This window comes from Ursus arctos, unplaced genomic scaffold (genome assembly GCF_023065955.2).
Source record: "Ursus arctos isolate Adak ecotype North America unplaced genomic scaffold, UrsArc2.0 scaffold_2, whole genome shotgun sequence".
NCBI classification, from domain to species: domain Eukaryota; kingdom Metazoa; phylum Chordata; class Mammalia; order Carnivora; family Ursidae; genus Ursus; species Ursus arctos.
The window spans coordinates 54,437,244-54,455,512 of NW_026622874.1; the positions used below are offsets into that span (position 1 = coordinate 54,437,244).

Sequence of the window (18,269 nt, forward strand, 5' to 3'; positions counted from 1 at the left end):
CTAATAATTCATTCATAGTCCAATTTTGGAAGTCCCTACTGTTCATGAGGGAATGGAAGGGGAAAGGTGGACTCCATACACTAACGGAATGTTAATTCAAAGTGTACTTTTTTAAAATCATTATCTCAGTCAAAACAAAATTATTTAAAGAATGCTGCATCTACATCAATCGCTCTCCTACCATAGTTAAATAAAAGACAGTGAAAGCAAGAAAGCCCAGCTGTTTTTTTGCAGACCACCAGCTAACTTTCTCTCCTCATGCTGCTGTCTTTCACACGTGTACGACTGTATCACAATAACCACTTCTCACCATCCTATACTGGTGTCTTTCCTCACAGTAGAAAGATTTTAAAGAAAAATATTTACAGAGAGAGATAATATATTCAGAGAAAGCTCAGATGAACACCAGCTGCATATACCAAATAGGGAATAAAAAAAGTCTCCAAATACTAAAGGTATGAAATAAGTTACCTTATTTCTTATAGTATTTCCACATTGAAGTAACATGATGATATCATAAACAGGCACAGCTTTTTATAATCAGAATTATAAAAATTGAAGACCAGAACCTCCAATCAGTACAAACCCTATTACCTTGATTTTTTAAAGTGTCCATTAAAGTCTGAGTGATGTTTCTAAGGCAGGAAAATGGTAATCGTTCACTTGCCAAAATGCTTTCCAAAGCCTAGAAGAAAGATATTCAGCAATTCTAACAATTAGAAGGCAACGATTTTGTTTTTTAAATTTTATATTTATGCAGACACCTTCACTTTCCCAAATTTCCAAGGGAAGCTCCATAGTTAAGATGTTTTAGTGCACATACCTAAGAAGGAGAGTGGCATCATACGTATTATGTGATCGATTTCATCTCATGGCAAAAAGTCCAGACTCAGAATGAAACAACTAGAAAGCAACTGGTATTTAATAGAATGGCCAAGATGAAACAAGGACCACGATAAAGCTATTCACCAATAAGAAGAGTGTAAGTCTATACTCACAGCCATAAATGAAAAGCAGAGGCTGTTACTGTTGTGTCAGTGATAAAATCTGACAACAACTTAATTACTGTTTAATGACTGAATTTGAGCATGGCCAGGTGAATATATGGGCCATGCAAGGTATATATATGCTCCCTACCTCACCCCATCTTCCTCTTTCTGCCCCTTCCCCAGGAGATACTTAAGAGCCTTCACCACCAGTTCCAAAATCTCTCTTTATGCCTAAAGCAACCAACCATCGAAATCACCAATGGGTAGACACATAAGTTAAAGTTCATACTTACCCTTTCATATTATAAGCCCATTAAGCTGGCTTTTTATTGATGAGAGTAAATAATTTCAAGAGTAGGCTGAGAATGTAGCATGAGACAAAGACTGTAACACAACCACCTGTGTGTGTGTGTGTGTGTGTGTGTGTGTTTGTAAGAAATGGGTTCCGAGGGTGCCGCAAGAGGGTGGTCAAGCCCCTGATGAGGCCACTGCATGGTGGATATAAAGAAAGTGACTGAAAAAAGGAATACACCCAGGAAAATGTAACTGTCTCTCTTCTGTCTACCATTACACAAGCTAGCAGCTGGCTTACCTATTCATTCACTCTTCCAAAGCCTGAACTGTTTTTTTCCTTTAGTGTTGAAAACACCTACACAACACAACTTTCAGTATTAGCTTCTCTAGCAATTTTTATAAAATTCATAGTTTCACACACGATTCAGTAGTATAATAATTTTTAAAAAGGTCAAGAAGACAGTTTGTAGTACACTGAACTTTCCCGATTTTGTTGTTCCAAGATGTAAGAGAAGAAAGAAGATGGCATCAAAATGAGAAGGCTTGTTTGGGTTATAGCCCTCCCTTTCTACCACGGTTCTCTAAACTACCTCTCTTCAATGCCCACCTTGTTAAAGGAATGTCATCTTTCATAACTGAGACTTCGCCCTGAGGAAAATGAGAACCAATTAGCCCTGTCAGTGGAATGGAGAACTTGATTAAAAGTTACAGGACTTGGGGGGTGCCTGGGTGGCTCAGTCGTTAAACGTCTGCCTTCGGCTCAGGACGTGATCCCAGGGTTCTGGGAACGAGCCCCACATTGGGCTTCCTGCTCTGCTGGAAGCCTGCTTCTTCCTCTCCCACTCCCCCTGCTTGTGTTCCCTCTCTCGCTGGCTGTCTCTCTGTCAAATAAATAAATAAAATCTTAAAAAAAAAAGTTACAGGACTTGGGCGCCTAGGTGGCTCAATCAGTTAAGTGTCTGACTCTTGATTTTGGCTCAGATCATGATCTCAAGGTTGTGAGATCGAGCCCCACATCAGGCTATGCACTGGGTGTGGAGCCTGCTTAAGAGTCTCTCTCCCTCTCCCTCTGCTCCTTGCTACCCTCCTTCTCTTAAAAAAAAAAAAAAAAAGTCACAGGGACTTGCCTGTTCTACAAAATAAGAAAATATTTTTTAAAAATGACTGCAACAGGGGCGCCTGGGTGGCTCAGTCGTTAAGCGTCTGCCTTTGGCTCAGGGCATGATCCCAGCATTCTGGGATCGAGCCCCGCATTAGGCTCCCTCCTCCGCTGGGAGCTTTCTTCCTCCCCCACTCCCCCTGCTCGTGTTCCCTCTCTCGCTGGCTGTCTCTCTCTGTCAAATAAATAAATAAAATCTTTAAAAAAAAAAAAATGACTGCCACAGTAAAATAAAAGGGGATAAAAAGAAATCAATATTCACTAAATTCTCCCACATATCTAGCATTATTTTAGTTGTTGTGGATTATGAAATTGATGTATTTGGTGAAGTCCCTACTTGAAGGAACTTAAAAGAGGTAAAAAGAAAAAATTGGTGAGCTATGATTCATGCACATGAAATAATTAGAGAACAAGTAGCCATTAGCTATCCAGTTCTGACTAAACGCAGAGTAGGAGTTCAGAGGTATCCATGGGGACTGAAGTGTTGTGTAAGAATTTGTAGTGAGAACCTGAGCAGCATTATGAGGGGTTTGGAGAAGAGGGTGCATGTAAAAGAAATCACAGTGAGTTGTCATATTAGAACCACAAACCTGGCAAAGGGCAACAAGTCTGACCATTCCATGGGATGCTGAGGCTGTGGCGAACAGGCCCTCTTACCCAGTCCGAGTGGGAACAAGTGGGGAATAACATACTTGGTGCCAGCATTTTGAGAAGCGATCTTTCATCAACGAGTACAGCTAGAGAAGCTCAGGACCCTACAATTCCCCTCTTGGCTACAAACTCAAGAGAAGCTCTCACATATGTGCACTAGGAACATAAAGATACGTAGTATCCTATGTACAAGGATAATTCACAGTATCACCGTAATAGAAAAACCTGGAAACAGCCTAAATGCCCACTGACAGGAACAGCGTGAATCAAGTACAATGGCAGACACAGTATACATTCACTGTAGCTTCGGGCATCAACAGGGACGTCTCAAAGAAACATAATGTTGAAGGAATGAAGTCACAGGAAGGAGTCATGGAGCATGACTCCACTTATATAAAGTTTTAAAAGGCAGAAAACACCATCAATGTTTTAAAGGAGCCATACAGAAATAACACAACTATTAAAAGCAAAAGAGAGAGAAACAAAAAATTCTGAACACTGGTTACCTTAGGACTAGGAGAAGGGGCTTGAGGAGGGATACACAGGGCTCTTCAGAGTTCCTGGTAACATTCTATTTCCTAAGGTGGGTGGTCACACACAGGTGTCCATTATTATTCTGTAGTCTGAATATATGTTATGCATAGATGTGTGTGTTTCAAACATGCATACACGGCTATGGTAATGTTACTTAATTTCTTTAAAAAAGGAGGAAAGGAGAAAGAGAAACGGGAACTTCCATATGTGAATGTAAAAAGGATGCATGAGTAAAAACAGGAAAAGAAGAGGTTAGCCTGTCATGTTTGGAGGGAAAAAGGGAAATAAGCACTTTCTTAAGAGAAATATGTCCTAGCTACTCAGCAGGGAAGTTCACATTATTATACATACTTACTTGTTTCTTGGTTGCAGGATACTTAATATCAAGAATTAATTCCTTTATTTGTGTTTCAACCGAATCTACAAAGAGAAAATAAACCAAGGTAAACTTTTCTATTACAAGATAAGCTTTATTCTAAAAGCTGAATGCATATTTGTAACTATCAGTCAATCTAAAGGACTTCTGGTTTCTCTCACATTATTGTTTTATGGTTACAAATTTTAACATCTCCCAAAGGGCATGCCTCATATTTACAGAGCAATTCCAGTAAAAAATATACATGATTATTGCACCTCATCTTATTTCCAGGAGTTACAACAGCTCACAAAGGAACTGAAATATTTTGGTTGCTGCATTTAGAATATGTTATTAGTTTAGAAAATGACATAAGAGGACGCATTATTGTTTTTGCTAAAGGACGCACCGAGGTTGGGAGGTCTTGTTTTCAGCAGGGAGGCCAGCTTCTTCACGAGGTGCATGTCCTTGGCTCGTTCGCACTTCTTGTCGCTAAAACAATAAATACAACAAATTCTTACAGAATGTGAAATCACTTTCCTTCTAAGTCTGACACACTCCAACTCTCTTCTCCTTCATATTCATCCTATTTAACTTTAAAGATACCTGTCTAAGGAGAAAAACAACAACAACAAAATGGTAACTACAGAACAAAGAGCAAAATAAGGGATGGAAAAGTTAGGAGAGGGACACTGGATGAATCTTACCTCAGTGCTAAATGGAAAGGAACATTTACTGTTTTCACACTTCCAGACACTGGATCAACAAGACAGATCTGATAAGTCTGCGGCTGCCAACTCTGACTGGTAACATTATTTAAGCCCATTATTTTATAGCCAGGATACAGAAGCCTGGAGGAAATCGCAAACCAATACGGTAAGAATATTAGAGAAAAGGAGAAATGCCAAAAATGCTTTTATTATACTAGGGACTGCTATGTTATTATCAATTCAGGAGCACTAATAAGGCTTCATTTAAACACTAACTGATACCAAAAGCATAAGTAAAACAGACCCTGACTGAGTTCTGCCTTGTTAAAATGTGCTAGAAAATGAAAGGACAGTCAGGCCTATGTAGCAAAGGCAATCAAAGCCTTCCCTCACTTAACATCACCACCACAGGAATCTGGACTCTCCCCTCCTGAGCCGCCACAGCATAAGTAAGGGACAGGGACAAATGGCAGCACCACAGGTAACTTTATTAAATTCCGTAGCGTATCATGGCCTTTTCAGTAAGATTTTTTGTTATTAAATACTTAATCCTTAATTACATAGCGGGCACTCGCAGGGAAAACCGTAACAAAGAACACTGCAATTCTCAAACAACTTGCAATCTAATAAGTAGCTTTAATAAAGACTTGAATAAAAGCATTCCTTTTTGTAACCAGGAAATGCCAGGGTTTGCAGCTTACCTGCAGTGCTTTCCCACGTTGAAAGCTCCCACTCTAGGTCCCTGCTGTGTGCTCCACACTTCTAAGATTCCCCTTCTTGGTGCATAGATCACAAGGAACTGAGCTACTCGGCTTGGACCCTGAGTATTTCCAAAGGGGGAAAAATCCGCCTTTTCTGGTACTCTTTCGTGGAGGTCCTCCACAATTTGGATCCAACCGATCTGTGCATCTCGATACCCTTGGAGACCGAGGAAAAGGGAAGGTCATTCGTTAATCTAGGGTCGGTTGTAGCCTTCTGAAGCACTCTGGGATATTTTAGCGAGGGGTTTAAGTTATAAAAGTACATTATCTTTTTAGTATGAAATATCTTAAACAGAAAAGATAGTAATTATAATCAATACTGAATCCATTACCAAGCATTATTAAATCTTAGTATTTTGTTACATTTGCTTCTGATCAGTTTCTTCAAAAAAAAAAAAAAACAGATATTGTTACGGCTTCATGAGTACCCTTCCCCAATCCCACTCTCTCCCCTCCTCTCTTTAAAAAAATTCTCGTCCTTTAAAAAATTTGGGGAAGGTTACCAGGTTTGGATTTTAAATAAAAGTCCAATTAAAATGTAAGAGAAAGATGAACTTGATTTCCTGCTTGTCAAGTCCCTTGGTGCTATGCAGACAGGGAGAATATGGTGCAAGGTGGTGGCAGCGAGCCCCAGCCTATGAGAGAGAGATGTGGCTGACACAGTTCTCCATCTCAGCGGGGCCCTTTCCACATGCAACTGACCCCTCTTTTCCAAATATGGGGGAAAACTGCACCAGCTGCAGAAGGAAAAGCAACGATGCCAGCAGCAAGATCACTACAGTGGATCTGGACCAGCTGATATACCTATGTCTTCTATATTCTGGAAAAGTCTTGCTGAGAACCACCCTTCATGTTATTTCAGAAGGAGAAATGATGTATCTGCAGCACTAAAACCAGTTCTACAGACACTTAAACATGTAACAGGTAAACACTGCAGGAATTCTCTGGCAAGAATGTGACAGTGATCTCAATCTGTCCAGAGTAACTCAATGTCCTCAAAACCATTATTCCTCACATTGCTCAGTATAGACCAGATTGCATCATAACTGTGGTTTCTAACAGTAGTCTGTGCTGACATGTTACTATTCCTGATGATTCCAAAATATGCACTCTCCCTTCTTCCTTGGCCAAAGAGATTTTATCTTTTTCAGTGCGCCTACCTACATATTTTCAAGTCTTCCTTATAGTTAGATATGACTATGTGACTAAGTCCTAGTTAATGCACTGTAGAAAGAGCTTGGCAGGAAATAATCTTCAAAGTGGACTGGATCAGTTGGTAGTTCTTCTTCTTCCTTTCTTCCTTCCTGGAATGCAGACAAGAAGGCTGGAGGTCCAGCAGCCATCTGAACCATGAAATAACCTTGAGTGGGGAAGTTCGAGAAGTGAAACTGGGTTCCTGAGGATGTCCTGAACTTGGGTCTTTTATTAGCAGCTAACTACAGCTCCTAACTGATTCAGTACCAAGAAACTTAAGTAAATTGATAAAAGCATACAGATGTGGAAGTCAAGTCAGCAAAGATGGGTTTTGCCATCTTTAGTTTGAAAGACTTAGCATTCTAGATTTGAAGAGAACATCTGACTTAAATGTGACCTTAGGAAGTGGAATGAATGTAACGGGCAAGAAACTGACTTCAGGAATTTGACAATGACAGTGAGAACTGAAAAGTACACAAGGAAGAGATTAAAAGGGCGTATAAATTGATCAAACTTAAAGTATAATTGACTACTAGATCAAGCATTACTGACATGAGTTCATGTTAAAAAAAAAAAAAAAAAAAAGACAGCACAAACATAACAAACTAAGCAATGTCGTCCACCAGAAGCTAAAGGATGATAATACTGCTCAACTATTGGGGTAAAAAGCAAATTAACATTTTTTTCTGGATTTTTATAAGGAAGTACCTTTCCACATGCGTATTGCAATTCCTCTAGCTACATCCAATAAAATTACTCTGCCAAAATCATCTGTTACTGCTGCCAGTGTGTTACAGGGAGACAGACATATACTTTCACCGTGGCGTCTAGAATCTGGAAGTCCAAATCTGATTTTAAAAGAAAATAAAAAGCTCAAATCAAAATCCAGTCTAGAAAAAGATGACAGAACCATGAAATGCATAAACAAAGTAGGCCAAATTTGTTTTTATATAAAGAAATACAAACCCTGCACGGATTAATAGTTAATTTATTACCTAATCACACCAGACATTTTGCAACACAAACTGCATTAAGAAGTTTCTTCCATTATAAAATAAAAACACCTAAGTTTTATTTCATAGATTTTCTATATAGATATCCAATCTTATATTTTGAGAATATCAAATATAACTATCTTTTCTTGATTAACTCTTATATCATAGGAAACAGTACCCTCACAACCAATTTAATTTTGGAATACATGGCTCCTACACAGGCATCTTTTGTCTAAGTTCATATTTCTAATCTCTTCTTTCTGCTAGATATCATATCCTGCTGACATCACTGTATCTGCCTGAAGAACTTCCCCTCTTCTAAACAATTATTTCTCATATGTTCTTGGTCTAGAACCAATCTTACGGAACTGTAAGACGAAAGGAAAGAGGTCCTAAGAAAGGAGCAGGTGCACTTGCTGGGAGGAAAGTCCCTGAGACAAGGTGCCCCAATGTTGTTAATCTATTTGGAAGCACAGAGCCATCTGGCTTACTTCTTGATTCTTCAGTGAATTTAGAAAATATGAGCTGCTATCATATTTTTTTAAAAATGAAAAAAAACCTCAGAGGATCATCTTCGATAAATGTTAATAACACGATTAGTTATATCTCTTGCTGAAGAACATCTACAAGGCGGGGAGGGCTCTGTTTCCCTTCACGGTAGTGTTCTATATTCGGTAATAAAAATGATTTAAAAACAAAATCAAACACAAATCACTCTCTCTCCCCAAAACCTAACAATTACGCTATCCTACAGCACAACTAAAGTAAACAAAAAAGCACAACCCTGCAATCTGAAGAGTGCTTGAATGCGTGGGACTCCTTGTTTTTACGTTTTTTTAAGAAATCACTAAACACTTTTTAAGTTTATAGAGCTTACTGACAACCTAAGCTCTTTAAAAAAATTCAACAGCTCTCACAAAACAAATTTTCTTGCAACATAAGCTAAGGTTATAGGTATTTGTAAAAAAGCACACTCGGCAAATACACACTGAGCACCTACCATAGGGGACAGGGAGGCAACCGTGAACAAAACGGGCAAGAACCACTCTCCTCCTGGAGTTTACACTGTGACAGGAGAGCCAAAACCTCACGCGATCCACAAACCAGCTAAGCACATCGGAAGACCGGGAATTTAACAATTCGCTTTTTAAAGCAGGAAAATCTGAGAGGAGCGCAACAGACTTGCCTGACAGCTAACGGGGTGGCTGGCTCCACCTTCGGTTTCTGCTTCTGCACGGCTTCTTCCTCGTGCTTGCTCTTCCAACCAAGCCAGCCGCTGAACAGAAAGAAAATGGGGAATAAAACAAGCGCTCCCAGCATTTTAATGAGCAGATGACCAAAACAGATGTTAAAACCCAGCAGATAATTGTACAGATAAGCCGATAATACAGATAACTGTACACGGGATTGTGATGGAATTACCTGGCAGCGTTAAATAAAGCAGAAGTGAGTTTACTCGCGACCGCCAGCGCCACATGAGACAGTAAGGGCTGTGTGCTCCCCTGGAAAATAGGACTCGTGAGGGAGAACACTGAACAGCTGACAAAGAAACAAAACGTGCTTTCTACACAAGGCTTACTTTTAAAAGTTCTGAAAAGCTGTAAAGCCTGGACTAGCAAAAATACTCAGCATCTTTCAGACCCTATAGTAAAAGCTTTATTTTAGGAGGTAGCAATATAATCAAAAGTTTTAACTCTACAGTTTAACAGTAAAATCGCTAGTTGTCTATTTTGTGTCTTCAGGATTTCCCTCCTTAAATTGTAATTAGTTTAAAAAGTTTAAACTAGGACATTAAGATGGCATTATTCTAGCAGGGCTATGGATTTCCTATCTACACACAACTGGCTCCTGTCCCTCTTTTTTTTTTAAATTTAAATATATATATATTTATATATATATTATATAAAATAATATATATTTATATAAAATATATATTATATAAAAATATATATTTTTATATATAAAATATATATTATATAAAAATATATATTTTATATATAAAATATATATATATATACACATTTTTTTTAAGTAAAGAGATAGTTTGGACAATTCTGAAAAGGCTGATTTTTTTAAGCGAGAAATAAGAGACACCAAGTCCAGCACCTAACAGCCCCCTATTCTAGGAACCAATTTCCACCACTTACATCAACCATACTTGGCAGCTTTACGACTCCTGATTTACTCAAATCCCTGGCGGGCCGACATTCCCAACCCTGAGCTGCTGACGACTACATCAATATTTAAAGACAAATCACCTGTCCAAGAACCTGGGGCATCAGAAACAGAGAAGTCTGTTCTACGCTGACTTTAGTTCCTTCTCAGTTCACCTAAAGAATTTAGAAGAAAGTCAGCGGAGACTAATTTTAGCTTCCAATGAAACTTAGAAATGCAAATCGCCGAATCTTTCTAAGGCTAACTCACAATACCCAATTTGTAGACAAGTTGAAAAACCAAGAGAGGCCTCACTCAGGATCAGTGAGGAAACTTACCTCTAAAGCATAGAAGAAGCCAGTAAATGGATTGGACCCGACAGTGATATACTGTGACATGGCGGGTGGACTGTTTTTAATTGCTGCGTTAAATCCACCTATGTTGGAGGCAGTCTTCATTTGGTCAAAAGGGGACAGAGTCATAATACCTATTTTAAAACAACAACAGCAACAAGACGTGAGCGGAATGCTTAAATTTTTATGTCAATTCCACTGGAAGACACAAAGTGCTTCGTTTTATTTAACAGATAAAAGTCATTTTTAAAACCGACAAAATCAATGTCATAAAATATTCATAAGATATTAAAAGTGCCATCTAAGCCATAAACTACTACAAAAACAAAATTTAAATATTAATTTTTTAACAGATACAAAATTCAAACAGTACAAAAAGTATAGTCTGCCTAGATCTCCTGGTATCAATCAGTTCTTAGAGGCCCCAACGGAAACAGTCGCGTATGCTGCTTTTCAGAGATGTCGTACATACGTAAATGACAGCACACCAGGTAAATGGATGTGTGCCTTACTTTTTTAATTAATTAAAGAGCAAATAGACATGCCTCATTCTTCTCAATCACTCAGAATATTCCACTGGATGGCCATACTGTAACTGATCTGACCTACCGATGGACATTTAGATTGTTTCCCATCTTTTGCCACTACAAATAATGCCGCAGTATCTCTCTCTGATATGTCTTTGTGCACCTATAGAAGTCTATCTGTATGGAAAATTCTTATAGACAGAAGTGTGGGCCCAGAGGGGATCATGTTTTGCAAATTTTATTAAAAATTGTTATATTGCATTCCATAGGGGTGGTGCTAATTTACACTCCCACCAAAAAGGTGAGAGAGCACCTGTGCTCCCATACCCCTCCCAACACAGCAAAACCAAACACTTTCAAACCTTCACTTTGTAGTCCAGAAATCCCCAACCTTTTCTAAGGAAGAGTTAACTTTTTATTACCCCAAGGCTCTAAGAGCAAAAGCAGACAGACTGAATGCTGGCACCCACATGCCTATGTGGAGTAGCAGAGGACAACCAAGGCCATGTAAATTCACCTGGGTGGCAGGGAGAGAAAGACAGGGGAGAACAAGCTTAGAGATCTAGGAAGTAAAGATGTACTGCTAAGATTCCAACCTATGTGGACTCAGGCACACGTATGGTACCTGGGTACCTGTCTTCCATGAAAACACCCAGTTGCGAAGTTCTGAACCCAAATACACTGCAGAATGGAACATGAGTTATCTTAATTTTCATATATAGGTGTTGCCTCTACTTTGCCTGCAAATGGTCAAAAAACACATTGTTCTGAAGAAGATTCCTGGGAAAGGAAATACTTTTAGGTAGTTCATGAGCAAACCATTTGCTGGATTTAGGATTAAAATGTTCAATAACTGTTGCAGAAGTTGGACTATGATGAAAGATCTGAATGCCTGGCTCACATTCATGAATGAATTCATGATTCAATATACAAAATGTTTTTACTACATGATAAAAATTAGCATAAGTTTGAGCCTGACTCTACCAGAATGAAATCAGAGGGTGAATTGTGTGGCATATAAATTGAAATTAAAGCTTTAAAATAACTTCTCTCCATACTCCCACATGCTATAGGTGAGAGCATAAATTGCTACAAGCTATCCAGAGGACAATTTCCCAATATGTACCCAAAATTTTAAGCTGGTTTATTCTAAAGAGATGGCTGATCAGTTCTTTTCATCCTTACCACTGTGATCTTCCCTTTCCCACAATTTCAGTCATCCACTTTCAGTGCCACACACACCTCAGATCCTGTTGTCAACTCCATAGCCTTTGAAACCCTGTTTCAAGCATACCACCTTTTGACGATCACCTCTTAGCTTTCCATCTTACTGTAGTAACCCCCGTAATAATTTCACAATTTCATCAAGAGTTTCATTAATCCCACTATTTATTCACTATCAAGCAACTTCTGCATTCACTTCCCTTCTTATCTGGCTTAGATTTGTTTTCCATCATAATCATTCTCTTGCAGACACCTACAATTGCCCTGTGTCTCTCTCACATACTCACCTGGCTAAATCATAACCTGGATGACCTAAACTTGCCGCATTCTCTGATGTTTACAGCAGAAGAGCCGATCATTGCCAGGAAAAAAAAAAAAACACCTGGGTTTCAGAGTAAGGCTCTCAAACAAATGGGCATCTAAGACCAGCCCCAAATCCTACTGTCCTCGTCGACCTCCACCCCCCATGCCTCCATGACACTCCTCTCCTAGTCTACAGCTTGCTGACTACACCCCTGTGCTGTTGGCTAACACGCTGTCCTGCTCTCTGTGCTGCACCAAGTGGTGGGATCTAGAGGACCGGTGTCTTAGCATTATTTTTCACTGACTTAAGGTAAATGAAGATACAGCTTATTGACAGCCCCTCTTCCTCCCACCATATCCTTCCAATACACACATATTTCAATTTTTTATTAAATTCACATTGTTTTCATTAAGAATGATGTAAATATTACTCACTGCTGAGACAAGCTGCCTACTGTAATTACATTTCCTTAGATGTGAGTTTTTTTGTATTTCCTGAACATCTGAGGCCTTTCCACACTTTGACACACCTTAGTATAAATATTAACATAATTTATATTATAAATTATAATTTACAGAAAAATACCTATTAAAACATAATATTTAAATAGAATACTAATTTGAAATGTAATTTATTAAATATTAAACTATTGAGTATTAAGAACTGAATATTAGCACTATTAAAATATTTATAGTAATTTAAATCTTAATACAAATTTCCATAAAATCAAACTCACTGGATAATTTTCTAGGTCTATTATAGTGGCTAAAGAATTATTTTAACAAAATAATATTTGAGCAGAGACCTGAATGAAGGGAGAGAGAGAGCCATGTGGCTACGTGGGTAAAACTTTCCAGGCAGCAACAATCACAAGTGATCTCAAGTGGGAGGATGCTTGGTGTGTCTCAAGAACAAGGAGACGAGCATTGAGGAACACACGGAGGGGGATACTAAAGAATGTATGGTAAATGACAATGTCAGGCATGGTACGCCTCTGTAAAGCCTTTGGATTTTATCAGAAATAAGATGGGAAGCCACAATAAATAACACTTTGTGCAGAACAGTGACAAAAACAAGACTTACATTTCAAAAGGATATTAGCTACTAACCGGTGAACAGATTTTAAGAGAGGGAAGAAAGGAAGCAGAAAGACCAGTTAGAATATTTTTTCCCTCAACAGTTCAGTCAAGACATGATGGTGGCTCAGACCATGGCGTTAACAGTGATGGAGATGAGCAGTGGTCAAACAGGTCTACTGTGCGGGAAGAGACAAATGGGAGGCTTGATGAAAAACATGAGAAAAAGAGGGTTCAAGGATGACTCAGAATCTTTTGGTGTGAGCAACAAATGAGATGATATAGAAGAAAAAAGAAGGAACAAGTTTGGGGGAAATCAAGAATTCTGTTTTTGATATGTTAAGTTTGGATACCCAGGTGGACAAGTTCATAGGAGCTGGAAAAGGAATATGAATTTTAAGGAAGAGGTCAAGACTAGACATAAAAATGGAGATGCTGTGATATAGTATCTTGTTCTTGGGTTTCTAATTTTAGAAAGTAAGGGTGGAAACATTTCTTCTTCGACCTACTCCAATCTGGCTTTTGTCCTCACTGGTCCACCTAAAGTGCTCATATCAGACTCAGTGAAGAGCTCTATGTTGTCAAATCCAATGGACCTTCTCCCTTTCCTGGATTCTATGAAGCATTCCACAGTCCACCGCTCCCTCCCAAATTTTTATCAGTGATCTGGACTTCTTCCCTAAACTTTAGACATGTACGTCGAACTAACTACTTGACACCACCATGTGAATGTGTAATTGTGTCAGAAGTTAACCTGTAAAATATGTAACTCCGATCTGTCCACCTCAAACCTCTTCTTATTCTCATTTTAGTATGGTCTGATCATCCACTCATTTGCTCACATACAAAAACTAAGAAATCCCTAAAATAAATAAAATAAAAACTAGGAAATCCTTGAATCTTTCCTTTCTCTCATTTCTCAAATCCATCCCTCTCCAAGTGCAAAATATATCTTAATTCTGTCTACCCCTCTCCAACTCCACTGCTCCCACCACAGGCAAAGCTGTCATTCTCCCCTCCCACAATGAACTCCTTCCTGGTCTTCCTGCCTTTACTTTTTACCTTACAAGCCTCTCCCTAAGCAGCAGGTCAGAAGGATAATTTTAAACAGCCCGTACCGAGACTCCATCAATGACATGCACCATATTTAGAACAGAATCCGAACTCCTTACCCTATGTGATCTGACCCTAGTCTACATCTCCAATCTCACCTTGTCCCATTGACCCTTACTCTTTACAATCAAGTCATATGGACCTCCTTCCTGTTTCTCAGGACTCTGAGGCTCCACAGGCTTATCTCTGTGCTGCTTTCTCTGCCCAGAATCCTCTTCCTATACCTCTTCACGTAGCTGGCTCCTTCACACCCTTTCTGTCTCAGTCTGAATATCACTTCCCTGGAGAGACCTTTCCTCACCAGTCTACCTGACATGCCCTCTCTCTTTACTCTCCATCATAACCCTCTGCTTATTTTCTTCATGACACATAACATTCTGATATTACCAAATTATTCATCTGGTTCAACTGTTCACTGTGTGTCTCCCTATCACTAGAATGTAAGCTGCATCAGGGCAGGGTCCTGTCTGCCTTGTATTTTTAGCTCCAATATTAATTAATACCTTGGACATAATAGGTATTCACTTATTTGAATGAATTCATCAAAACTTTACATAAAGATGTACATGCAAAATAAAGTCCACTGTACCTTTTTTTTTTTTTAATCATTTTGTAGGCTGGGAGATAAATGAATAGAATAATATTTTCTATCCAATCATTTTTCCTAGCCTTTTTCAATGTTCCAAAGTTCAATTAACAGAACAGGGAAGCTACCCTGAACTGAACTCAACACTTTGGAATTTTGTAGCCAAAAAGTAGAGACAAACTGTCTACCAGTAAAGTGCTGATTGCAGAGTATTCCATAGGCAAACTATGCAACAACAAACAAAGAGATCTGTGTGTCAGGTATCTTCTGTCTGACCCTGAGGATTCATACTCCTTCCTTTTCTCCCCACCCACTCCCAGGGGCCAGTGTGTGTACGTACATTATGCTGACCTCCACTTGGGTTCAAACAGTGGGAAGCCTCATCAGGAGATCAAAGACAGAAAGGAAATTGAAGTCAGGATACCTATTTCCCTGTGACATCTGTGCAAAAGTCAACCTGCTCTTAAGATGCTGATTCTACTCATCATCTGCAAGTTCTGGAACCACTCCAGGCCCTCACCCCATCTGGCCTAGGAGTGGTTAACAGCTGGGCTGCTAAGAAGCCCTGAGATGCTACACTATCCCTTATGGTTCCCCTACACCACATCTTTCTAAATAGTTTCTCTATAAATAAAACGTGTTTCAATTGTCCTATTTCAAGGGTGCCATCTGTCTTCTATTACGACCCTGATAAAAATGTGTACTTAGCAAAATTGACTGAAAGGCTCTTTAAATACATTGATTAGAAAAGGGCTATAATATAGCTGGTATGATATAACCCTATTTATGAAAACCTATTTCTCTATATAACCATATATATATATTGCACACGCATTTCACGCACAAGTCTGTAAGGAGGCTTACCAAAATGCCAACGGTGAGTATCTCTGGATGGTAGGGCTTAAGGGGATATTTTTTCTTTTTCCCTTTATACATTTATGTACTATTTGAATTTTTTAACAAGCATATATTGATAAACAGAAGAAATAATTTTTAAGTAGCATTTTCTTTTCCGCCCCCATTTCTACCACCTTAATTCAGAAACTGACTACTTCTTACCAAGATAATTACAGCTTCCTTATTCCACCTAGTTTCTAGTCTTGACCCCTTCATTACAGCCTCTAAAAACTTCCACCAAAGTGATTCTTCTAACAGGCTAAGTGATAACACCATTCTCTCACTCAGAATTCTTCAACGGCTCTCAATGCTGCTAGGAGAAAGATCTAAATTCCTCTGCATAGCATACGAGGCCCTGCAAAATCTGAGTTCTATTTACATGCTTGCTTGCCAGCTGTCCTCAGTGCCCATTAGTTTTACAGCAGGAAGTGCACCTCCGCCCGCCGGCCTGTGCACGTGTCGGCTAGATGGCTCCTCTGTGCTGCTTCTCCTCGTCAAGTCCTACTCATTCTTCCAATGTCAGACCACAGTCAGCCTCCTGCCCCCTACTTCCTCAGTGTCAGGGGCTTCTCCTCCGCTCCCACTCCCGCTGGCCCCTTCATCTACTACTGCTGTAGCACTGCAATTATTTTCACATGTGTCGTCCAACTCAACTTGTGCTTCCTGGATGAGACCATGTCTTCTTGTTTCTGTGTTCCCAATGCCCAATAGAGTGAGTCTTCAAATATGCTTGCAAGGAGAAATCTGTTTTTATCTATATTCTGCTGGTCTAAAGGTTATATTTTTAGAAGACTTATCTATATGGTAATTACACGGATTAAACTCAACTGCAAAAAACAATTTAGAGAAATAGTGAAAGACTTAAAACTGTTCGATACTGCTGCTAAAGACATAATTATTAAAACTGCTACCACTCCTTAAACATATATACCTATCATAATCCGTAAGTCTGGAGTGACTTCCAAATGTCTCGCTAAAGGCAATGCATTTTCTTTTCACCTAAGAATAAATGTACATTTCTAATAAATGAGACATAGCAATTAAAAAGTAAAAGAAATGAATCGCATTAAAATTTGAACTAGTAATGCTTACCGATACTAGCATGATCAATAATGGTGTCAATATCTTGGAGACCCCATTTCTTATAAGCTAATGGTGGGGGTTGTATGTTCTCATTGCCAGATGCTGCAGCTGTTAAAGACAAAAATCAAACAATCCAAACTTAACTATAATGGATGAAGTTTTACAAAAAGCCATTAAAAATAGAATAACTTGATTTATTACTCTAAAATTTAAATGGTAATAATGAGGCAAGGCAATGTAAACAAGGTTAAAATGAACTTTATTCATGCCGAGACAGTATGTGTAAAATGCAAACATTAAGGGTAAGTTGACCGTCACAAGAGATTTCTGGAACATTCGTGTAATCGGAGAAGACTATTAAAAACCCTAGACTATTACTAAACATTTAAGGTGAATTCAAACTGCAATTGATGACAAATAAGCAATTTCTTCCCCTTGAGAAAGACAGTGGATAAAATCCTGGGAACAGCTACCAGTGCCTTAACTTGGTGAAAAACTAAAAACTTGATGACAGACGCCTGGCAGGAGCACACATATAGCAAGGTCTCTAAGGCAAGTAACCAAGGCCAGCCTTGATAGAAAGATATAATAACAGCAATAGCATCACCAAAAAGAATTAATAAAATGCCCATCACTGCTCAGTATTTCTGACTAGTGAGTAATGAAAGAAAAAGCGATATTATACCTCTTGCCACAGGTTCAGGCATAAGGTCCTAATTATCAGTAAATTCTCAGGCTACATATTAGAATACAGCTGGGGGCGCCTGGGTGGCTCAGTCAGTTAAGCGTCTGCCTTTGGCTCAGGTCATGATCCCAGGGTCCTGGGATAGAGGCCAGCATTGGGCTTCCGGCTTAGCAAAGAGCCTGCTTCTCCCTCTGCCTGCCACTCCCCCTGCTTGTGCTCAAGCTCTCTCTCTGACAAATAAATAAATAAAATCTTAAACAAAAAAACCCACCTAGCAAACAAGAAAACAAACAAAAAGAATACAGCTGGATTCTGGTTGTTTACTCCAAAAAGTACTGTAATAAGTGAAAAATATATTCCTCTAAGCACTTCAGATTTGACAGTAAGGCCAAGAAAAGAGAATTTTCTTACATGCAGAAATAAAAAGCAAGACAATTTCTTGGCTATGCAATCAGAATTCTTTTTAGAACAACTTACGATAAGAGGGCACTAAATGGCTTCCTTCCTTCCTAGGAGACAAAATGGCTTTATGGTCTTAAACATTAAAAAAAAAACAGGAATTCAAAAATAACAAAAATTAAATGGCTGACAATGCCAATTATCTATTTCTAGTTTATTTCATTGA

The 18,269-nt window shown here is 38.8% G+C and overlaps 1 protein-coding gene and 1 non-coding gene across 4 annotated transcripts in view; both read right to left on the reverse strand.

The window, feature by feature from the left end:
- Positions 1 to 18,269, reverse strand: part of RAB3GAP2 (RAB3 GTPase activating non-catalytic protein subunit 2) — a 97,776-nt gene that overhangs the window by 36,507 nt on the left and 43,000 nt on the right. For 2 of the 3 annotated variants that reach the window (XM_026517306.4, XM_044390665.3), the window contains 10 exons: positions 16,969 to 17,067; positions 10,135 to 10,283; positions 9,065 to 9,144; positions 8,829 to 8,918; positions 7,356 to 7,495; positions 5,394 to 5,610; positions 4,690 to 4,833; positions 4,392 to 4,474; positions 3,983 to 4,047; positions 595 to 685 (listed from right to left, as the gene is read on the reverse strand). In XM_026517306.4, coding sequence (XP_026373091.3) covers positions 595 to 685; positions 3,983 to 4,047; positions 4,392 to 4,474; positions 4,690 to 4,833; positions 5,394 to 5,610; positions 7,356 to 7,495; positions 8,829 to 8,918; positions 9,065 to 9,144; positions 10,135 to 10,283; positions 16,969 to 17,067 — 1,158 coding nt within the window. Of the gene's footprint in view, positions 1 to 594; positions 686 to 3,982; positions 4,048 to 4,391; positions 4,475 to 4,689; positions 4,834 to 5,393; positions 5,611 to 7,355; positions 7,496 to 8,828; positions 8,919 to 9,064; positions 9,145 to 10,134; positions 10,284 to 12,187; positions 12,213 to 16,968; positions 17,068 to 18,269 lie in introns of those variants that run through there. The other variant, XM_026517307.4, reaches the window with a different exon arrangement.
- LOC113268794 (small nucleolar RNA SNORA36 family) lies at positions 15,002 to 15,133 on the reverse strand. The gene has a single exon (XR_003321274.1). It is a non-coding gene; the product is annotated as a small nucleolar RNA SNORA36 family (small nucleolar RNA).